The 16,620-nt window shown below is 44.2% G+C and overlaps 1 protein-coding gene across 2 annotated transcripts; it reads right to left on the bottom strand.

The window, feature by feature from the left end:
* Positions 1-446: 446 nt before the first annotated feature.
* Positions 447-15,231, bottom strand: MFSD14A (major facilitator superfamily domain containing 14A). Of its 2 annotated transcripts, none has more exons than XM_052665568.1 (12): positions 15,014-15,231; positions 10,639-10,734; positions 9,120-9,182; positions 8,440-8,567; positions 6,332-6,446; positions 5,260-5,478; positions 4,867-4,980; positions 4,354-4,425; positions 3,811-3,923; positions 3,544-3,641; positions 2,852-3,015; positions 447-1,796 (listed from the first exon to the last, which is right to left on the bottom strand). In XM_052665568.1, exons 1-12 carry the CDS (start codon positions 15,098-15,100, stop codon positions 1,590-1,592), a joined length of 1,476 nt encoding a protein of 491 aa, XP_052521528.1. In that variant the 5' UTR covers positions 15,101-15,231; the 3' UTR covers positions 447-1,589. The 2 variants fall into 2 exon arrangements, with proteins under 2 accessions (XP_052521528.1, XP_052521529.1); XM_052665569.1 differs by lacking the exon at positions 15,014-15,231 and adding an exon at positions 13,974-14,595.
* Positions 15,232-16,620: the final 1,389 nt, after the last annotated feature.

The following is a 16,620-nucleotide window of genomic DNA, read 5'->3' as shown; positions in this document are numbered from 1 at the left end:
CATTACTTTTCAGAGTACTGAGTTACCATTTCCAGTACTGGGTGAGGCGACGCTTTACTCACCTTTCTGTACTGCTGCAGTACCGGCCCAGCGCTGCGCTGCACGTAGGGTCCCCGTTTGGCAGCCACCCATTTCTGAGGTGTTGTGTGCTCACACTGCTTGTTCTAGGTCAGCGTTAGTGGGTATAACAAGACTTCAAAGGATGTGAAAAGATGAACTGCAGTGCACTGAATGTGAACTGCCTCCATAAGCACCTATATTGATGTAGATCATATCCATGAGAGTGCTGAGGAACTGAGGGCTGCAGCCAGATGGTGCTGCTAACCAGAACAGGAAATAGCCGTAGCTAACAAATAGGAACGCTCCAGGCTTTTCTCAGACCTACTGAATAACAAATATGCTGTATGACTTCAAGGTTGCAAATGACATGAACTATTATTTAAAAATTCATTAAAATATTCAGCTTTATTAACAGTATATTTACATATTTTTTCCTGCTCTTGGTCAACAATGGTGAATGTTCAAAGGTAAAAAAGCATTAAGCGATAACCACAAGATGAAAATGTTTTAAACCTATACAGTACTTTATACACAAATTTATACAAAGGAACACTTAAATAATACAACTGGACACAAAAATATACACTTTTAGAGAAATTCACATCTGTCATTGTATAAAGCTTTCTTCTGTACTAAGGGGTCCTGAAAATGTAGGACTAAAACATTAGCTCTGTAATGTAAAAGGGTTACTGTGATAGTCCTCAAAGGCCACTATAGAGAGCACACTGACGTATTCAAGGCTATCAGCTTATAGTTCAGTCTGTATTCAAGTTTTGAGGTCCTTGTATGATTACACAAACATCAGAAATATAGTGGTATAATAAACGGTATTTATGAAAGCAGAGTTTTAGAGCCCATATTAAAATCTGCAGGCTCAAAACACCCACCTAATATTTAAACAAAAGTTTGATACTACCATTTGTTCAAAAATAGAGTAAATGCACTTACATAAAAATAACTTTCACTGTTCAGCAAGCGTGCTTGTAGTTTTTATATTAGTACAAACTTTAAAAAAAAAACAAAAAAAAAAAACAACCAACAAATCCACCATATGACTTCTTCAAAATAAATGATACCAGTTCACCTTTTCCCTACTTGAGTACATTTACATTAAGGCTTTGAATCATCTGACCCAAGATTTTACAACATTAAAATGAATGGGTCCACACGGATGCTCGTATGTCTCACTGAGACTTAGCATGAGTGGAATTAAAGCTCACCACCTTAAGGAAACAGAAGGACACATGCTCAAACCTTGACTATATTCTTTTGTCTCCAAACTAGAATGTAAAGTTTAATAGTAACAGTATTTCATGGCAAGAGATAAGTACTTAACTTTTAAGAAAGAAAAAGCATATTATTGATGTAATGGCAACATCTTTGGAAGTTTTTTTTTTTTTAATTTCTATAAATTTCATGCAGAAAGATAATTCTGAAGATTACCTTAAGAAACTTTTTGATGGAAGTGGAATGTGTATCCCAAACCGCTGATGGAAAATGTCTAAAAAGTCTTCTAGGTTTTTTTTTTGTCATACATTTGTGTCTTGTAGTAATGGTTCTTTAGCTTCACCAGGAGCTTGTGGACTGTGGGGATGGCCATGACTGCCACAGTGTTTCTTCCAGTTGCTGGATCGTACAGTTAGGTTGGTGTGTTCAGGAATGAACAAGGCAACAAGCAGTGCCAGCAGCACAGAGCATGCCCCAAATAAGAATGGGGGTCCAGGAATTATAGAATTCTGGAAAAAAGCAAACAGCAACAACACAAGCTATTAAGGCTCTAGATGTGTTCATGTACTAAGATGGCTAAACTACACATTTTATAAGTGAAAGCAGCTTTTTTTTCTTGCTACGCTTGGCAAGATGACACTTGGCCTCCATGGGGAATCTTTTAGAAGAAAGCTGGACAGATTACATCTTAAATCTAAGAGAGGGAACGTGCCATTTACTGCTGCTGCTAACTTCCTGTCCTAGGGCACGTGAAAGAAAATAACAGTTGAGCAGTAGGAGATTTTCTGTGCTTTTGGGCATTTGCAGCTGGACATCAGCTTGTAGAGCATGCTCCTTGGGAGGCAGCAGGACAAGATTCAAGTCTAGCATCTTCTCCCTGCTGACCTGAACTCTTGCCTCTCCTCTCAAAGTGCCATTTGCCATCTAGAACAAAAACAGGTGGCAGTGCAGACAATGCAACTGTATGGAAGTAGTGCAGAACAAGTTCTGTGGCCTGAACAATGAGCATTTCCAGTCATTGGCTTTCACTGCCATCGAAAAACAGTCTTAAGAAACCACCATTAACAAAAAAGTACCAAAGAAAAAGGAAATGAGGCAGAGATTCTGCTCTAAAATTAACCAGTGAACCAGAGCTAGACAGCACTGAGTGTAACAGCTGGAAATAAGCATTGCCTTATCCTGCTGCAGCCAGTACAGACAGCTGCTCTTTTTTCTTATTATCAGTAAGGAAGTAAAAAACAGAAGGCTTGGCTAAAAGACTAAGGAACACCACAACTACAATGCACAACATGTGAAAAGTAAATATAGTGCTAGGGAACTGCACAGAAGACAAGAAAGCTGCTACTAATCAGTCTATTTTTTCCTTTTCTTTATAAGGTCTGTTGCCTATTGGATCTCTTTCAAAGAGAAATTAACCACGGTACCTATTTAAAAAAAATGCTCTGTGAGAGTGATTTTAGAAGCTGTTTTTACATGCTTCATTTCCATTCAGCGTGATGAAACGTAGCACAGCATCATACTCAAGAACTAATTCTGGTTTAGGAATCAGTAAGTAAAGGAATACCTGTTGTAAGTGGTATTGTGTGACGACAGTACCTCCTGATGGCGATTCAGGCATAGGGAGTTCATTCAGTTCAACATGAAATATGTAGAATATGAAGCCATACAGCGCAGGTCCCAAACCATTGCATAAGCCTCTAATTCCCGTTATCATCCCTTGAACAACGCCTGAGAACAACAACGTGTGCCGTCAGCTATTAATATCATACGTACATAAACAGTGATTTTAATTAAGCCTTTTAAGCCAATCCAAGTAGGAAAAGTGTCACTGGTGCTGTACCATGGGTAGCGTTAACAAGGGTACAGAAAAATGGTCCTATGATATATTCAAGGCTCTTTTTCCATGTCCCTGCAGGCCTAGAACAGTATTTCCTATGCCATGCCTATTCTGAGACCTTGTTATCAGACTCATAGCAAAGGAAGCACTGGACAACAAAGCTAACTTGCATAAAAGTAATGGAAATAAAGAGTGCATTAGTGTCACTAAGTATTTTTCTACTGTTGAGATTTTCTGAATGTTCTGCCTCTGGGACAGAAGGACTTAAAATGCACACACAGCTTTAACACAGCTTGGATTTTTGCAGTTTCTGAGCTAGGCTCAAGTGCATGGGCTACCATGGTAACAGGTGAGTCGCTAGATACATTCGGCTTCATGGATTTCTTTGACTGGAATTCAGAGGGTTAAGGAACACCTACCTTGTTGGTCAGCATCAGCAGTTCGTGACACCAGTGCACTTACAGCTGGGAAAGTAATACTGGACATGGCTGCAACAGCTCCTGCTGCCCACATCATCCTGCAGAAAATAGACTGAGGTAACTACTCCACAGGGACAGAGTCCTGCAGACAGAACATGTACCTATGTATTCGTGTATTCGTGCGTACATAGACAAAAGTGTCTCTCTTGGGTAAAGGATAAAATGCAGAAAAACATTAATTCAGATGTAAAAATGAAATGTACGTACCAAGGTTCGGACCCAAAGCCGTACCACGCAAGCTGTAGTATTTGAAATCCTAGACCCAGTAGGATGGTGTTTTTATTTCCAATGGACCGCATGAGCAAACTCAAAACTATTGTCTAACAGAGCAGGGAGAAACGTACAAGAAAACAAAAATAACATTTTATTCTGAACGTTAAATACATGCAAATAAATTAATGAATTAAAAAAGCAAAGTTCAAAAGCAGTATTTGCCAAGTAGGAGCCTTGCCTGTACCAAAAAAAATCATCAATTAGATGATTAGCAAGTAATATAAGCTCTCCTTTTTCTAAACAAAAGGATTTTGTTATCCCAACACAAAGCACCTTGCATATTAATGACCTGCACTCTTATCTGGCAAGCTGTTCATCTAAGTAAGTTAGTTAAAGTAGGAGTGTTATCAACTGTTAGAAGCTTAGAAGAACAGCTACAGAAAAGGTGAGTGAGATTTCTGGATCCAGAACATGGAAGCTCTCCATAGTGCTTAGCTCCTCCCAAGTCGCTCAGTGAAATACTCAGCAGTGACTCACCTGTGCAATAATGGAAAGAATTCCAAGGACTGCTATAAATGCTGCAACACTTTCAGATGAAAATCCCATTATCTAGATACATAAATAACAAACAATTTGACAATTGAATGTTAAGTGCATACCATGTCATCACACACATCAGTCTAAGAACAGTCAGTGCAGAAGTTACTCAACTCCAGGCTAACTTAAATTTTGTTTTTTCCACCAAGTAAAATATAAAAAACTAGCGAGGCACAAACAGAGAACCAGTGAGTGGTTCTGTCATCAATTAACAAAGCAGTCTGACAGAGTGAACTTCATAATCCAAGAATAACATAGTAACAAAATATGAGAAACTGAATGCATTTATTCCTCTGTATCTAAAAACAAAAGAAATCCTATCTGCAGGAGTACTTAACTGCTGCAAACTTTTAAATTATATTTGATATCTATGCTTTTTGTGTTGATTCAGCAGCACTGTAACCTGCTGGTAAATTTACTGCCATTCAAATCCGTATCAAAATGTTCGTTTACCTGTCTGAGGTACAGGAAGAAGCTGGAATATTGACCTGCCTCCGGGAGGTAGGAAAGAAAGACTGTGATGCAGATTAGCAGCACTATTGAGTCCTGGCCAACCTTCTTCAAGGACTGCAGCAGGAAAAAACGTGTTGGAAAATATTTAGTTGTCATATTCAGAAAAAGTACACCTGATAAAAGGTACTGAAAAACATGTCAGCTAAGACACCTAAACATTTTCTGAGCATTTAGCAAGATCGCTGGCAAAAGCGTCAGCAGAAGTGCAAGATTAAAGTATGAACTTTGCTGGTTTTTTTTTTTAAGCTTGAAACATAATAAATTCAATCACTGTTTTTTCTTAAAAGCTCAGCATTTTCAAATATGACATACTCCATTATTTCACAAACTTACTGCAAAAGGGTCAGCCTGTTCCCAGGAAATGGGCGCTCCCCAGGACGCCGGCCGCATCTTCTCCGGCAGCGACTCTGGTACAGCAACAAGAATAAAACAAATGTCTAACAAGGCTATCGCCGTGGCCAGGACTACAACCAAGCTGTCTCCATAGACCCGACCAAGGTAGGCACCGATGGCAGGGCTGGTAACTAAGCTTGCTGCAAAGGTTGCTGAAACCTGAAACAAAGAACAGTTGGTAAGGGTTTCAGTGATAACATTCAGAAGTGTTATTACTTACTTTCGCTGGCTTTCAGAAGCCTTCCCGTTTTTATCAGGTAGAGATTAAAGATAACTTTTTCTCTGGGTCTGTGCAGTGTGTATTTCTGACAAAATTTTTGAAGAAAAAGATTTTTTGGCTAACTGGACAGCAGTGTGAAGCTCATGGCACTCTCAAATGTCCCTCAATTCCTGACGCATACATACAAGAAGAAGCAATTTAGTTCCTTATCCCTCGCTTTCAGCTGTCCCTGCTGAGTATCATCAGATTCTGTAGCTTGAACACAAGAAATGATTCTGCTAATCCATAATATATAAGCCCATGAAGGCTCCCGAGATTTGCAGGTTACTGGGAGAAATGGAGGCGAGTCAAAAAGAACTCAAGACAGATGAGTTACCCGGCTGCATTTTTTTGAATGGAAATATGAATGGAGACAGCAGCAGCAGCAGCAGTCCCAATACAGCAGTGCCAGTTCCAAAATGATCCAAAATGATCCAAGAAAGATACTTACATTTTTTAAAAATGACAAGGTAGTTAATGCTAATGTGAGCTCCCAAATTACACTGTTAGCACTGATGATAACTCTCAGAAAGAGAGGCTTTAACACAGTCATATTATGTTTAAGGTAGAGTGGAATATTCAAAAGGAGCCACAGAACTGGGTGACTATAATTTAACCCTACTTCAGGCTGAAACCGACTTGCCAAAAAAGAATTGGAAATATCAGTTTTTAAAAGCTTTACTGACCGAAGTGTTAGTACTGAATAAAATACAAACGGAGCAAAAACCCAACCAAACAAAATAGCAACCATACCAAACCGTAGGCCATGCTTCTTTCATGTTCTTGGGTTATGTCTGCTACATACGCAAAAACCACAGAAAACGTCACAGCAAAAACTCCAGAGACAGATATAACAGCGAAGTACCACCTGAAAACATCGTAAAAACATCAGTAAATAATCAGAACAGCTAGCTAGGAGCAAAAAGTCTCGAAATCCAAGTACAGCTCAACAGTAACTGTCTTGTCCATCTTTTCCTGACAAATACTACAATGGACTTACAGCAGTTGTACAGTTTATACAGTTGGGCAATTTCTTTGTGCACCGACCATAAACAGCATAATTTTGTAACATGTACAAGAAGCTGCTGTGATTAAGTTCTTATAGGAAATGAAACGTTGATGCCAATAGCCAAAAGCAAGTCAAGAACTCGAGTATCTTGAGAACTTGGGCAGTAGATCTCAAAAACTAGCCCTATCTTTATGCTAGACACTATAGACACTAGTAGGATGTAATTAGAAACATTAAGCTACACTTTGAAACAAGCTGCCCCACAGAAGGGATGAAGTAGCCACGAAGAACGCGTGTGACCAGAGTAAGACTGAAAAGGGGATGGAGCTACCTGAATAGTTGCCTCTGCCCTGGGTCAGTGCAGTCTGTTATTGCAGCTACACCCTGAGGTACGGCACACGGGTGTCTCCAACACTGAGAATTCTGACTCATGCACTACCTGCAGAATGTATGTGCCAGTTAAGAGCTTACTAAATTTGCAGATGGTGTGAAAGCTGATGGATTTTAAAACTAGAGAAGCAAAACTATAAAACTGCAGTAACAGTTTACAAATGGTTATTTCACGCCTAAGTTTTTCTTTCTTGTAGTCGGTTAATTTCAAGATTAAGTGGCCACAGTAATGACCCATAGTAAGTAGTGGCTAAGCAGGGCAGCAGCTCACACAGGCTACTTCAGTTTGCAAAGTTGGGGGAACTGAGTCAGTCTCCTTCTGCGACTGGGTGACCCACCTGGCGATGAGGGCAGGGCTGTTCGCGTAGTCTGCCCAGACTGCACAAAGCCTTTGACACTGTCTGCCACAGTGCTCTCCTGGGGAAGCTTGCAGCTCATGACCTGGACAGATACACTCTGCTGTGTGAAGAACCAGCTGCAGGGCTGGGCCCAAAGCGTGGTGGTAAAAGGAGTTAAATCCAGCTGGTGCCCGGTCACAAGTGGTGGTGTCCCCAGGGGAACATATTGGGGCCCATCCTGTTTCTTAACTTTACTGATCATCTGGACAAGGGGATTGAGTGCACCCACAGCAGAAGTTTGCAGATGGCCAAGACAACCAAGTTAAGAGGAAGTGTTGATGTGCCTGGGGGGAGGAAGGCCCTACAGAGGGATCTGGACAGCGTGGATCACTGGGCTGAGGTCACAGCACTACAGGCTTGAGACACAGTGGCTGGAGGACTACAGAGAAAAAGGACCTGGGCATGTTGGTTAATGCTCAGCTGAATGTGAGCCAGCAGTGTGCCCAGGTGTAGTCAGCAGGAGCAGGGAGGTGATCGTCCCACTGTACTCAGCTCTGGTGAGGCCACACCTCGAATACTGTGATCAGTTTTGGGCCCCTCACTACAAGAAAGACACTGAGGATCTGGAGTGTGTTCAGAAGAAGAGCAACAAAGCTGGTGAGGGGTCTGGATCATAAATCTTATGGGGAACAGCTGAGGAAATTGGGATTGTTTAGCCTGGAGGAGGTTCAGGGACGACCTTATTGCTCTCTACAACTACCTGCAAGGAGGTTGTGACAAGGTGGAGGTCGGCCTTTTCTCCCAGGTAACTAGGTGATAGGATGAGAAGGAAAGGCCTCAAGTTGCACCAGGGGAGCTTCAGGTTGGACATTACAAAAACCTTATTCTCCAAAAGAGTAGAGTGAACTGGAATGAGCTGCCCAGGGAGGTGGCTGAGTCACTGCTCTGGATGTGTTCAAGAAATATGTAGATATGGTACTAAGGGCAACGTCAGTAGTAGGTGGACAATTCTATGATTTTATAATACAAGGAGCCCAAACAATATTTTAATCAACAATACTAGAAAAAAGCATTAGATAAGAACCTATACAAGGAACAAATAAAGTGTGAGAGAATTCACTAACCATGGGCTGATCTTCATTAGTGGTATTGGTGCACAGGTGAAAAACACTGTTAGCAGCAGGAAGGACTTTCGTCCCCACACGTCAGACAGGGCACCTATGAGTGGGGCACTGAGGAATGATAATAAGCCCTAAGTGAAACAAAACATTTCAGTTAGAACTGAGCGCTCAGAATCGTGACAGCCATCCATACCACAAACTGATGGCGGAGTAGGCTCTCTTTCTACTACAGTTAACGACTACAATGCAGCAGAAAGGTGGTATGGTCAAGCATTCCTAATCTGTTCCATGTTTGCTAACACGTAAGACAACTTTTAATATCTCAGAGCTGCACAAAACTCAAGACAGATGATCCATCAATACAAGCAATTTCAGGAACTGTGCTTTGTTTTATTATATTTGGAACTCACATGAGAGTAACTGAAAATACCCTAGCAGAGCACCAAGTTTTAACACCATGTGTGTCATCTGGGATTAGTCAACAACACACACACCAACACACAAAGCAGTACTTGAGTAAAATGATACACACTAGCTTTGTTGGCAAGACTTTATTCTCACATTCAGTTTATACTACTAAAGCTATACTGAAAAATCTCTGAAATGTTTTTCTCATTGGGTGCAGTCATTTCTAAATCCCACCCATCATTCACCTGAAATTGTGATTACTTTTGTCAGCCTACCTTTACTCCTTGAATTAGACCATTCATCAGAAATGTGTGTTTTGGGAAGGTTTCGTGCAAAACCTGAAGAAGAAATTTGAACACTGTTGTTTACACAATACTAGCGATAAATATTGCTCATCATGCACCCACTTTCTATAGCATGGCACGCCCACAGCATTTTCTGTTTTCATGGATTATAGAGAGAGATTTTAAACTGCAAGGCAGCCAAAATTATGCAAAATTAATCCACACTAAGGAAAATCAACTCAGTAACCATTATTATCAGGTTCACTATCCAACATCTTAGTTACGAGATATTATTGAAATTACACAGAAAGAATACTCCAAATACATTACACCAGTCACCTCAGATAAGCACAATTTACTGAAGGGGGGAAATAGCTAAATAGCCTCCATCACCATTATTGCTTTGCAAGGAACAGCAGGGTAAGCACAGTGACAAAAGTGGCCTTTGGGATACTCTGTGGATATTCTCTGTGCGTTACTGAGAAGTGTTAAATACAGTGGAGCCTCCCCCTCAGCAACAGGCATGGTCTATCTGCATTCTTTTAGCTGTAAAATACCAAAGTGTGCATTTTTTTCCTGTACTCTGACTTTGAGGTTTTAGCTTTACTTGAGAGAAGCTTCAGTTCTTTCACACTTTGGGAAGCACGCATTTCAGCCAGGCTCAATAGCTGAAAACTAAACAGAGTACTGCACAGAAAACCTGGAAACTTATTTCAGCTGGAATTCTCTCACACTACTGCTGACTGTGGGCGGATGCACAGGCAGAGGACAACACCATTCTCAAGTGTCTCTCCCAGGTCAGAGACTACAGCTGAGGCAGGCTGGTTAAACAGGCACTGATCTCCAGTCTACTTGTGTTACCCAAGATGGTTTCCATTCAGTGGTTGACAAAAAGTTTGTATCCAACAGACTAGTCATGGTTACCAGCAGCTCACAGAACTGCACCAAGATTGCATTTTAAGAGGGATTTGCTTGGAGATCTGTAATCTTTGTTCCATCTAATTAGTAAATATGTGTCACCTAACAGACCAAATCCGAACAGAGCAACCAACTACATTAGAAAAGAATTTGATACAAACATGCTGCTGTGAATGTTTTCACTAGTCACAGGGAGGCTCCAAAGCTCGTTTAAAGCACAGCTATGTCAGCCAAGAGCTCCCTATACACACACACACACCCCTGCAGAATTTTACCAAATTTCAAGTTGTTTTGTCCTTTAGCTTCCAGCGTGCCCATGTCTTGTAGCCCCTTTCATTGCTGTCCTTCATGTTTTGAGTCAGAAAGCATTTACAAGCGTTATCAGAGTTCCACATAAACATCTGTCACAGTGTTATATTGCTTTAATTAAATAATTTTGGATTTCTGACTTTATATAGAAATCAAAGAACTCTTTTCATATGCATAACAGAGCAGCTCGATGATGCACAATTTTCATTTAATTCAGGCATTTGAAGCCTTTCAGTAATACCCAGTAATACCCAGCAAGAAGGAACTTAAGCACATCACTTACCACCAGAGTGGGCGCTGTCAGGAGTCCCCAAGCAAAAAACTCCAAAAATATCACTATCACAGCGTGGTAGACACTGGGTGAGCCTATTCCTTGAGGCTAAAACAAGAGGAAAAGCAGGACATTAAAGCATCTGAGTAACTGTCATAGTAACAACAAATGCATCTGAGCACTGTAAACAGAAGGGTTAAGAAATGAAACGGAACTCAAAACATCTCAGAGGAGCTGCTCAACCTAATGTGCTGAAGTGCCTGAATGCTTTGTGGAGTACAAAGTGCACTCTCATCTCAAAGAGAAAAATGAAGCACTTACACTGTCAGTCTGGAAAACAAGGCTGCTACTGAAAGCAGAAACACTCTTTGAAGGACTGCATTTTTTTCTTCCTTGAGAAAAACATTTGAGCCCACGCAATGCTGCACGGAAATGAAATTTTTATAACTTCAGAACAAAGCAGTATCCTCATTCAGCTACACCAACATCTAATCACCTACTGTGCCAACCAGCATGGGGCATTTCTGTTAATAAAACACACCACGGCCAAGTGCTAAACCTTGATAACTTTGAATCAAGAAAGAAACTGACACAGTGGCTGCCAGAAGCAAATCTCAGGGACAGAACTGATAGTTTTCCAAATACCGCTAGTAATGGGCTTCAAATGTAGGAAGAGGTCTGAAAAATGGGTTTAAAATAAGAAACTTCAAATTCCTTGGTGATTTGATATAATTAGAAGCAGCTCTGGATGAGAAAAAGAAGCGTGTGGGAGGGAAAACCTGCTCATCTCATATATTCTAAAACACTAACTTGTCAAACAAAATTCTGCATTGCAAATTGAGAAAACAGTGCACTACATATTTTTATAAGAATTTAGTATAAATAACTCATCAGAAATGTTGAATGTGCTGTATAACCTTAAAATGCAGCCTCAGCATCCACTGTCCCAGCTTCACGTAAAGATGTGTCGCCAGCAGTGGCACTGACTTGATGAGACCCAGCACTGCTACAGAGCAAACAGCCCAAAGTCCTTGGCTCCTTTCTCTAGGAGGCTGAGGGGGACCTCAGCAACACATATGGATGTCCGACGGGAGGAAGGAAAGGTGACACACCCTGGTGTTGTCATATATGCTCAGTGACAAGACTGGAGGCACAAACTAAAATACAGGCAATTGGACTTAAACTTGACACCAAGTGGAAGCAGGTCACCTAGTGAGGTTGTGGAATCCCTGTCCCCACAGCACAGGTGGACACAGCCCAGCACACACTGCTCCAGTGACCCTGGCTGCAGGAAGTGGGGGGCAGGTGGATTAGAAATCATCGGAGGTGCCTTCCAACCTCAGGTGCTGTACAATTTTAAGGTCCAGCTAGGTAACATTAGAGTCTTTCATTACAAAATGTACGTAAGTTGTATCCAGCTTTTCTATCTGGATTCCAATTTATCTCAACAGAAAAAATATAAGCCTTCTAAACAACTGCAGGAAATAAACACAGAAAACCACCGTTCAGCCCTACAGCTAAATCACAGTTTTTTTTAAAAGTAACTCTATCAGTACTCTAAAGGTAAGCTGGAAAAGGCCCTTCATATTGTGCCATTTTTCTTTCCCAAACCCTGTTCAGTAAGTGCTCACCCAGATCTCTGCTATTTTTTCAGTCTTATTCTCTTACTGCACTAAATTAAGTCTTCATAGGTACAGAAAGTGGCTATAATTACCTTGACTTCCCACCATTCCTTGCCCTTTCCACCCACAATCTTTATTTCAGTTTTGGATTAAAATTTTATGCGGCTCTGCAGAAACCATAAGAAACAATCTCAGCTGGGTGCCTCAGCCTGCTACAAGAAATCAGGTTCACTCTCATCTTCCCTAGACTGCTTTCAAATTGCCACACCAGCTACCATGCTGGGGTGGCAGCAGTGCTGTAACAAACCACCACCTGACCTTCCAAGTACCACAGGTCAGACCTATTCCCATTCTGTCAAAGCAGTGCCCATCACACGTTGCCATTACGGTGGCAGAAGCAAAAATCCAGTGGCATCAAGATCACTGAGTTAAACTGCCTTTCTTTTCTATCGCCAGTGCCCACTTCTCACAGGTACTGTTAGTAGTTCTTATCTACAACACCAGATGCAATCTAATCACACCTAACTGAGGTGTAACTCTTAATTCATCTAATGAGTACTTAAAAAATACATAATCTTATCCTAGGTGAATTCCAGTAGGTCGTAAAGAAAGGCAAAATTATGAATAGCAAGGAACCCACACAACTGATGTTACCACCTCTCCTTTTGGTCAGCCTGACCACAAACACCACTGCACGCTGCTTTCTGTGATACAGCTACTAAACTGCAAAGAGTAATACAAAAATACCAGTTTTAAAATAGCAGTTCTATGGGATACTGCTGGCACAGTCATCCTTGTCAAATTGTAACAGCGAGATTCTGAAACTATTTACTTATAACAGTGGTCAGCCACAGTGTGCTTCCTCCATGAACTTTTATATAATTCATGATGAAGGGAAACAAATCTAATTACCATCACCACAAGCTTAATACTTCAGGAAGAACCATCCTATGCCAAGTACCAAGATGCTGAACGTGCTACTAGCTCCAGCCAGGGCTCAGGACAGAAGCACAAGGCCCAGGGCCGCCTCCACGCCAGGTGCAGGCATCCAACCAGGCTGGCAGGGTTGCTGGCAGCAGGCTGAGCTCTGTGAGAGTGGGCAGGGAGACACGCTGTGTGCCAGGAGCACATCACCCAGAGCCCGTGGTGCCTGAACTAGCTGAGTTTACAAAGTCTCTGTATAAGCAATAAGGTGGTGAACACCAAAACACAGGAATAATCAAACATACACCCAAACCTGCCCATGCCAGGAGAGACAAAAGGGGCAGAATCAGCAGGATGGAGAGGCTGGGGGCTCTGGTCTGCACAGAGGCCAGAGCACAACCAATGAGACCACGAGCAGCACACAAGCTGCCCCAGCCTGCAGTGCTCAGCACTTCGCTGCATGACCCTGCTTAACTGTAGAGCTGGGAGAGGCTCCACAGGGCACTAAGTGGATTCTTCTTCCCCTTTTGCTTTTTTTTTTTTTTTAATCTCTCTCTTTGAACATCAAGATCAGTAAACAGAAGTTACAATAAATTAAGTTCCTCATCAATAAACTATTTACCCTATGACAGTGCTTTATTAGGCAGCTGCATCCCCTTGCAGGCAAAAGTCACTGAGTTTTCTTTGATGTGAAACGGCTTGAAAATAAACCAGTGAGGCTGGAAACTGTTCACTCAGATGCTAGATTAATGACTGGTTTGCTAACCGCACACGTTCAAGACACAAGCCCTTTTCATTTACCTGTTTCCCATCGTGTCCCATAGCACGTTGGGCAGACAAAGAAACCAGGAAGACTGGGCACGGAGGACCTGACAGGATGTTCCAGCACTGAGCAACAGTGGCAATCCAGGCATATTAAGTTCGTGCTGGCATTATAAGGATGTTATACCAGGTAGCTTGAAAGTTTTGAAAACATAAAACCCTTTCTGTCTCTTGGCAAATATTAGTTGAACGATGAAGGGCGCTTCGAAACACACTGTATTTTCATCAGCAATTGATGGTTCCAGAGAGAATTCACTCCGAAGCGCATTGTTACGTAACAACCAGCCCCCTGCTCGTTCCAAAAGGCCATCCACTAGCACACGTGCCACGCCAGCACCAGCCCTCACTCCATCACTTCACGCAGAGTTCGAGGAGGCCCCCGGAGGCCGACACGTCCCCGCGTTAAAGTCTTTCTTGAAATAAAAACACTGCGTTAGAAGGGCACGCATCCAATCTACAGTACTGCACGGCAGAAAAAAAAGACCCACAGGCGACGTGTCGTCAGCAACCACTGACAGATCAAATCAAAGATCGGGCTCCAGCTGCCAAAACGGATGACAGGCCCCTAGAGCCGAGCGCCCGAATAAAGACCGGCACACGGGAGGAGGGCGGGCCGTCGGAGGAGCGGCGGCGCAGCCCGGCACCCACTGCTCCGGAGCTCCGGCCGCTCCCTCACAGTACGGAACATGCCGCCCAGCCTCATGCCGCCCCGGCCCCACTCGGCTTCCGCGCGCTCAGCCGCGCGGCGCGACAACCGCAGGTGTAGCGTTTCCTCCCAGCTCCCGATACGCCGTGCTCAGCGCGCCTGTCGCGACTCCGCGCCACGACTCGCCGCCGTTCCTCGCGCCGAGGCCGCACTGCGAGAAGCGCAGCGCGAACCAAGAGCGGGGCTGGGTGCCGTCCCGCCGCACGGCGGTTCCGACCGAGGCTCGAAGCCCGCAGGCCGCCCCGCGCCGCCACCTCCCGTCAGCCTGCCTGCCTCTCCCCCCCCCCCGCCCTCCGGCCCCGCCCGGCCTCACCGTCCCTCCGTCCTTAATGATGATCTTTTTGGCCAGCATGATGCTGCGGTTCACGGCGCGTTTCTTCTTCTTCCCCCCCTGGGTCATTTTACCATCCTCCCCGGGAGGGAGCGGGGGCAGCGCGGACCCTCCCCACAGCCGGGCCTGCCCGTCCCTCCCGCGCGGCCGCCGCCACCCCTCAGGCACGTTCCGCCATCTTGGCCGGCCGCCCCGACGCAGCCGCCGGCCGCCGCGCATCACGCGATCGCCCCATTGGTCGGCACCGATCACGTGAGCGGGGCGCGCCGTCTCGGCTGAGGCGCTCGGAGCCGCACGCAAGCGCCGCGTCCCGGCCGTCGCCGCCCCGCCGCTGCGGCCTTCCGCGCCTCCCGGCGGCGCCGACGCTCGCACGCAACGCCTCGGCGTCGCCTCCCTCTCCCAGCCCCGGCTGCCTCTGCCTCCAGGAGGCCCCGGGGCCCAGCTCCGGGAGCCCGAGGAAAAGGAGCCACCGAAGGTGGTTCTCAGATATGCCCGTCAGGTGTGCTTGGACGCTTCGAGGGCCACAGGATGGAACCAGAGATAACCCGTTTTACAAACCCGACTGCAGGCATTCTGCATTCTCACTGTCAAGTCCTTAACTCTGCTTACGAATGATTTAATAACTGTAAATCAGCAGGCCATCTCGGGCTCCAGCTTAGCACGCTGCCAGCACGGAGTGGGCAGGGCTTGGCCTCCACAGGGCGATACGGCCGCTGCTGGAGAACATCGTTGAGAAACACCTACTGCTATTCTTTACAGCATTTACTGGTCCGTAGCTCATCTACCTGCTTGTGCCCGATAGCACAAACACAGCACTGCCTACACTGACTCTGCTACAGGCACACACCCAGGCGCAGCTCTCTGCGGCGCCTCTGTCCCCATACCAGTGTTTCTCCGTGTTCTTCCACAGAGCGCTTTCTCCACTCAGTCCTCCATCTTCCATCCCTATTTCCACATACTGCTGTATCCCCAGCTCCTACAACAGCCTGGTTCCTCTCACAACCATGTTCTTACACTCCCCATCCCCATCACAGCGGCTGCGATGCTGACTGCCACTCAGCACAGCCCCGCACTGTCCCTCAGGTACAGCACGGCAGTGTTAGCAAAGGGCTGCAAATCACCTGCCACCTAAGTTCATCTGGGCTTAAGACAAACCATTAGCCTTAAGATAAAGCATCATGCAGCTTTTATCTTGGTATGCCATGAGGCAAAGCCCTCCTCAGAACCACGGATTTATTCTGGTCTCACACGGAGACACAGGCAAGCAGCAATTCAGATCAAGATACACAGAGAAGACTTACTAGTCCACCACGGAGAGACTGCTATTATCAGACATTTGTTACACGTCTTAATTAAATTATGTTAAGTATGCGACCATTCTGTAGAAAAATCCCATGCTCCATGGTTCACTCCGTAGGGACCTAAGATTTTGGCATGGTTTCAAGGCGGCTCCTCAAAAAGAGTGCTGCCAATTTTGGTGGGCAAGTCACATGCAAACACATCATATGGAGGAAATTAAAGGTTAAGAAGGTTACCACAACTAGATGGCAGCATAGACATTTTGTGACTACACTGATTAAGCAGCTGTT

Source organism: Tympanuchus pallidicinctus, unplaced genomic scaffold, assembly GCF_026119805.1.
Source record: "Tympanuchus pallidicinctus isolate F22 unplaced genomic scaffold, pur_lepc_1.0 scaffold7, whole genome shotgun sequence".
In the NCBI taxonomy this organism is placed as follows: domain Eukaryota; kingdom Metazoa; phylum Chordata; class Aves; order Galliformes; family Phasianidae; genus Tympanuchus; species Tympanuchus pallidicinctus.
Note: the sequence above shows the minus strand (reverse complement) of the source record. Positions and strands in the feature narration are given on the sequence as shown.

Bases quoted from the DNA above. Each gene is read 5' to 3' on its own strand.
- MFSD14A (XM_052665568.1), bottom strand. From the start codon at position 15,100: ATGACCCAGGGGGGGAAGAAGAAGAAACGCGCCGTGAACCGCAGCATC. The intron at 9,183-10,638 runs GTAAGTGATGTG...TTTCTTCTTCAG, and splicing joins TGACAGCGCCCACTCTGGTG to GTTTTGCACGAAACCTTCCC. The intron at 6,447-8,439 runs GTTAGTGAATTC...CGATGTTTTCAG, and splicing joins CTAATGAAGATCAGCCCATG to GTGGTACTTCGCTGTTATAT.